The following is a 6,436-nucleotide window of genomic DNA, read 5'->3' as shown; positions in this document are numbered from 1 at the left end:
GGAGGCAGCCTCGCTGCCACCATCAAAACACGGCAGGCTTGCTCTCCTGGCAGGAACAGCAAGAGCCAGCCTGGTTTCCAGCTTCCCGGCTGCGCCGAAGGTGTAAGAGGTCCAAGGACAACCAGACCTTGCTTTCTGCCCTTCGTCTATTCTTCCTCAGCTCACAGAGAACCCACCCGGCTAGCAGTTGGTGTTTGAGCCCCAGGGTGGGACAGAGCACAGATGCTACTCAGCAAATGCTCACACTGGCCATCCTGACAGCACTGTCTCCTGGGGCTTCCAGCAAGGGGGACCTCCACAGGACTAAGGGCGACTGGGGAGTTTTCACAGGTTCCAGGTCCTCCTTCACCTGTGAGGGACCAACAGTGGCTGGTGTGGCTGCCAGCTGCATACAGACCTGTAGTGAGAACTCAGTTCCTGTGGCTGTGAAGGTGACGAAGTCTGTTCTTTGGGATCTTCCTTTTTGCAGGTTTCCTGAGCCAAGTGAAGGTCTGTCTTGGAGAAGCAAGAGTAGAAGGGCCTGCACGTAATGGCACAGGGGGACCCCCAGGATGGGTGGGGAGATGCATCTCCCCTCTGCAGCTTGACTGGGGAGGCTTATGACCCCGGGATGCTGAGCGTCAACTTGGAGAGTGAGGATGAGGCTCCTGGAAAGGCAGGAGACCAAGGGGCCACTGGTGACCCTGATCAGCAGGCCCGACCAAGGGGCAGCTCCCAAGTGACCGAGGACAATCCTGACTTGCTCTGGAAGCATCCAGCCTGCAGGAAGGAAGAGAAATTCTCTGACTCCTTTAGTGCCGCAGGCGTGGGGAAGAAACCCATGGCACCACTGCGGAAGAAGGCCAGTTGGGAAAGAGATGCGTCAAAGATCACCCCAACCGAGGCCTCCCCCAGAGCAAGCGTGACTCCCAGTGCCCTCCCCAGGGGCCTCGCGCGCAAGTGGTTCGGGGAGACGCAACCTCCTAGGGCCTCATTACCTGCTGGTGATGAGGCAGACTCAAGGGCAAATCTGGACGCCACCCTCGGGGTCCCATCCAACTTCCTTGGTTCTGCAAGGTACTTCCGTGCACAGAAGGATGGAGACAAGTCCCCAGACAACTCCTCTGCGGGGGCGTGTGTCCCCAAAGCAGGGGGCAGTTGGGACCTCTCCACGCAAGAGACACACACACCAGCCCAGGAGTCGGCTACCCAGGCCTGCCTGGCAGTGGAGGAGGCTCTGGCCAAAGCGCGGAAGGGCTCTAAGGACCCGAACCCGGCGGGCTCCGGGGAGGGCAGGCAGGGCGAGGCACGTCCCTACAAGTGCCTGCGGGGCGGGAGGGCCGTCCAGAAGTCGCTGGGCGCTAAGCCTTACGCGTGCGAGCTGTGCGGGAAGGCGTACTCCCACCGGGCCACGCTCCAGCAGCACCAGCGCCTGCACACAGGCGAGCGGCCCTACCAGTGCCCCTTCTGCGACAAGACCTACACCTGGTCCTCCGATCACCGCAAGCACATCCGCACGCACACGGGCGAGAAACCCTACCCGTGCCCGGACTGCGGGAAGGCCTTCGTGCGCTCCTCGGACCTGCGCAAACACCAGCGCAACATGCACAGCAACGACAAGCCCTTCCCGTGCGCCGAGTGCGGCCTGACCTTCAACAAGCCGCTGTCGCTGCTGCGCCACCAGCGCACGCACCTGGGCGAGAAGCCCTTCCGCTGCCCCACCTGCGACAGGGAGTTCGCAGTGGCCAGCCGGATGATGGAGCACCAGCGCGTGCACTCGGGCGAGCGGCCCTTCCCCTGCCCAACCTGCGGCAAGTGCTTCACCAAATCCTCCAACCTGCTGGAGCACCAGACGCTGCACACCGGCCAGAGGCCCTTCAAGTGCGCCGACTGCGGCGTGGCCTTCGCGCAGCCCTCGCGCCTGGCGCGCCACCAGCGCATCCACACCGGCGAGCGGCCCTTTCCTTGCGCGCAGTGCGGCCAGGCCTTCGCGCGCTCCTCCACCCTGAAGCGGCACCAACAGATCCACTCCGGGGAGAAGGGCTTCCTCTGCGCCGAGTGTGGCCGGGCCTTCCGCGTGGCCTCGGAGCTGGCCCAGCACATTCGGGTGCACAACGGCGAGAGGCCCTACCAGTGCGCGGACTGCGGCCAGGCCTTCACCCGGTCCAATCACCTCCGACGACACCAAGCCAAGCACCACAGCTGCAAGAAGGAGCCCACCACCCCGTCCTCCGACGACGAGTGAGGGCACCCTCGGCTGGCCCTCAGGGAAGGTGAAGAAGACACAGCCGACCTCGGATGCGGTGACAAAAAAGATTAGCCGCCTCCTGCCCTCAAAACCATCTGCAAATACCGAGAAAGCATCAGGGCTGATCCTCTCTAGAGAAAGGTCCTTTTCTGTTTTAACGTGAATAAAGAAATCCCCAGAAGCTTGGTCTCCTTGAGGGAATCCTCCAAAGCGAAAGTTAATCGAAGTTAATCGAAGAGCTTTGTATAATAAAGTTTTATTAAAGTATAAAGGAGACAGAGAAAGCTTCTGACATAGGCATCAGAAGGGGGGCAGAAAGAGTACCCCCTTGCTAGTGTTAGCAGTGGAGTTATACACTCTCCAATGAATCAAAAGAACGTCTGGAGGTTGTAAAGACCTCACTAGACCTACTCCCATAATTTACATTTTAAGGTAACAGGATTAGCCAGGAGGTTTAATCCAGAGACTGTCCTCAGTCAGGATACATTATTGTTATATAATCCTAAGGAATGTAGAGGGAAAAAAAGTTTGTCCTTTCTTCCTCCTTGAGAATTCCAGACCCCTCTCTTGTTAGGGACCCCTAGACTTCTTATCAACCTGCCTAGGAAATGACTCTCTCAAAACCCCACCAGATGGCTCAGCCTTTCAGTTTCCTGACAGATGACTTTACCCTGGGCAATGTCTTTATGAGTTGTGGCTTTGAATTAGAGAAGGCCTTTATCTTAGAGGGGCTTCCCTGGTGGCTCAGACTGTAAAGAATCTGCCCACAATGCAGGAGACCTGGTTCCATCCCGGGGTCCCCAAGATCCCCTGGAGAAAGGAATGGCAACCCACTCCAGTGTTCTTGCCTGGAGAATCCCATGAACAGAGGAGCCTGGCGGGTTGCAATCCATGGGGTCTCAAACAGTTGGACATGACTGAGCAACTAAAACATACTCTTTATCTTAGAGAGAGGGGTGTTTATGTTCTGTTTTGTTGTTATTCAGTGGCTAAGTTGTGTCATGCTCTTTGCATCCCATAGACTGCAGCAGGCAAGGCCTCCCCGTCCCTCACTATCTCCCCAGAGTTTGCCCAAGTTTATGTCCATTGAATCGGTGATGCTTTCCAATCTTCTTATCCTCTGCTGCCCTCTTCTCCTTTTGCCTTCAATGTCCTATGTTTAGGGACCAGTTATCCTAGAAATCCACAACAGCCTTAGCATCTGGAAAAGAAGTCTATGCTCTCACAGTGGAGCTTAGTACCTGGAGCTAACCCCCAAGTCTCACCCACAAAATTCACACGTGCCTCCTCTCTGGACACCTCTCTTCTTGTTTCCACCCTGGGAGCTTCAGTTACATTTACAGAGGAATCTGCCCATTTATAGCGATATATACAAAATTTCTCCATATGAGCCTGCCCACGGTTCAGGGAAACTTTAAGGTTCATTTAAACTTATTGGGTCATGAGTTCCAATTTGAAGTAAATAAAATAAAGCACCCCTTGCCCAAATGCCAATCAGCTTGTGTTTCACCATAATTAAAACCAGGTTTGAAAACCTACCTGACTCACAGCTGTTCTCTAACAAGGTTAGAGTCATGTAAATTGAAATTTACATGACTAACAGCCAATCTTGAAGATTACTGACCCATTGATTTTGGCATAGTAGTTAGTTCTGGACCTCAACTGGGAGGAATCCATGACGTCACAGAGTTCGTTGATGCATGGGGGCCGATAACACTTCTGATCTTGCCAAAGTTAAAGACACTCCGCAGAAAAGGTAGTGTACTCTCCTTTTGAGGACATTTTTAGTATATTTCTAAAATCACCCCCAAAGCCTGCCAAATCTGAATTTCTCTTGTCCTTCACTTGATTTGGACCCAGGAGTGACTGCTAAATGGTCTTCTCATGCTTGACAGATGGGGGCCAAGTAGAAGTGACATATGTCGTCAGACCTTGTTTGAAAAAGGTATCTTAGAGCTCTGACTATATGCCTGGAGGTTTTGTGCGTGGATTCCCTTAGGTACATCTGCATGTCCAAACGACAGAGTTAGCTGGTTCTGGGTCTGGACGAAAGCTGGTGATTGGGTTCCTAGTCCGTCTCCATATTTACCAGTGATATGATCTTGAATTCAGCCTCTGTGTCTGAAATGGCAAAATAGAAATGATAATAATGGGGTAACAAAAGTGAACTTCATACTCCCAGGAGAAGGATGCAAAAGGGTTAGACTGGTAGAGAAGTCATAAAAACCAGCCATAACCTGGTGACTATGAACAGAATAGAGTCTAGTGTTTGTTTGTTTGTTTGTTTGTTTCCTGGGTAATCAGTGAAATATTTGAAAACTGAAGTTACTATTTCTTTTCTTTGTATTCTTTTTAAGATGGTTGGTAGTAGAGTTATTTTCTCCTAATTAAAAATTTTGCTTTGGCCTATAATTTCTTAAGGTGGTTGTTTCCCAAACCAGTTCTTAGAATGGCTGTATAGACATCACCTGGGATGTTTGTTAAATGCACACACTTGCTGAATCCTGGCCTTGAATATTGACACAGGTCTGTAATGCATCTTATAGTCTAATTTATAAAGCTTCCCTGGTGTTCTGGTGCACAGCTCAGTTGGGACCACTACTGGCATAATTAATACATTGGTGATGCTCAAATTTTATTTAGTAAACAGATAATGGAGGAATAAGAAATGGGTGATATGGATGAGAGCATAGTAGAACTAGACTAAACATAGGCACGAACTACTAGAACATCTCCTTACTTGGCCATGGTGGACTCAAACTAGCAAGCAGGTTTCGAAGTGTTCCATAATTTCATTTCTGAGATGAGATGATGCAACAGCTGGGTATGGCTTCCAGATGGTTACACTTTGGGGGAGAGAGTGAGTTAACAGGCCAACTAGACAGGCTTGTTCTTTGTACTTTTGGAGCTCTATACTGAGTTTCTATAGGAGTATATAGTGTACTGAATATTATGTAATATACTGAAGAGAACTTCATTAATCTTCAGTGCCTATTACCTGGGCTACCCTTGCGGGACAGACAGTAAAGAATTTGCCTACTATGCAGGAGATCCGGGTTCAATCCCTGGGTCAGGAGGAACAAAGAAGTCACTTTTTTTTTTTTAAAGGAAAGTTGTCCCAGTCTTTTCTCACATCAGCTGCAGGGGTCACGTTGAGTAGGTATTGTAGGGAGAAGCAATCCTGTGGCCATAGTTACAGGACCATTCCATGGTGCACAGTAGAAGGCAGCAATATGTGGAGAGGATGACAGAAAAATCAACCAGCTGCAAGTTGGCTTGGCACACATCCTGCCCAATAGCCTGTCTTTCCAAATTAGAGGCAGTTGAATCCTCTATTTGCAGAAGAATCAGTGCTAAAATATTGGTTATTCTTGCTCAGATGGCTGCCCTCAAGTGATGTGAGCTATTTTCTAGCTTTCTATATATCCCCTGCACCTCATATCTTATTTCCCTAATATTTAATTTAAAGTTGGAGCAGGGCCCTCTTTGTGATGGAAGAAATTTAAAGCTTCTCCCTAGAATAGCCCCTGTGGCCACCATTTAGTCTGGGAAAGTTAGCTTGGATATGCCTGGTAAAAATGTTCATTTATAAGTTTTCAATTAATAAGAAGTTCTGCTGTATTTACCAGAGTCTACAGCCAACGTGATCCACCTCCTTTGGATAATAATGATAAGAGTTGGCGCTGACTTTTTACTTAGTGTGCCAAGAACTCTTCTGAGTGTTTCTCATGTGTTAACTATTTCATTTTTAAACTAAACCAATTTCCCCATTCTATTCTCAAGATGAAGAAATCAAGAGACAAGAAAATTATATTGCCCAAGATATTATAGCTAGAAAGTAGTATAATAATGATTTGGCATCCTGGCTCCAGAGACTGTGTTCTTAACCACAGAGCTAACTGCTTGCTTCATATAGAGGAATGTCCTGAAATTCTTGATGACATGCATTTTCAAAATGGATGATTATAAAATCAAAAGAAGATAAAGGTTCAAACACAGCATAGCAGAGACCATGGTGTGACTCAGTGAGGAAGACCTGTGAATTACTTAAGAATGGGTCTGGGAGAGCCTGGATTGGCAGCTGTTAATCATTAAGTTCTTGGAAAAGCTGTCAGTAAGCTGGCCAGAGGGAAGGAATTGGGTTTAAGGGAATGATGGTTCCTTGAAGACCTACCATTACTTCATCTCACTGAGGAAAGAAACATTCTG

At 49.5% G+C, this 6,436-nt stretch overlaps 1 protein-coding gene across 1 annotated transcript; it reads left to right on the top strand.

The window, feature by feature from the left end:
- The first annotated feature begins 464 nt into the window (after positions 1–464).
- On the top strand, positions 465–2,224 carry ZNF648 (zinc finger protein 648). The gene has a single exon (XM_002694205.4). The coding sequence runs from the start codon at positions 530–532 to the stop codon at positions 2,222–2,224; it is 1,695 nt and encodes a 564-aa protein (XP_002694251.1). The 5' UTR covers positions 465–529.
- The last annotated feature ends 4,212 nt before the right edge of the window (positions 2,225–6,436 follow it).

This window comes from Bos taurus, chromosome 16 (assembly GCF_002263795.3).
Source record: "Bos taurus isolate L1 Dominette 01449 registration number 42190680 breed Hereford chromosome 16, ARS-UCD2.0, whole genome shotgun sequence".
NCBI lineage: Eukaryota > Metazoa > Chordata > Mammalia > Artiodactyla > Bovidae > Bos > Bos taurus.
Note: the sequence above shows the minus strand (reverse complement) of the source record. Positions and strands in the feature narration are given on the sequence as shown.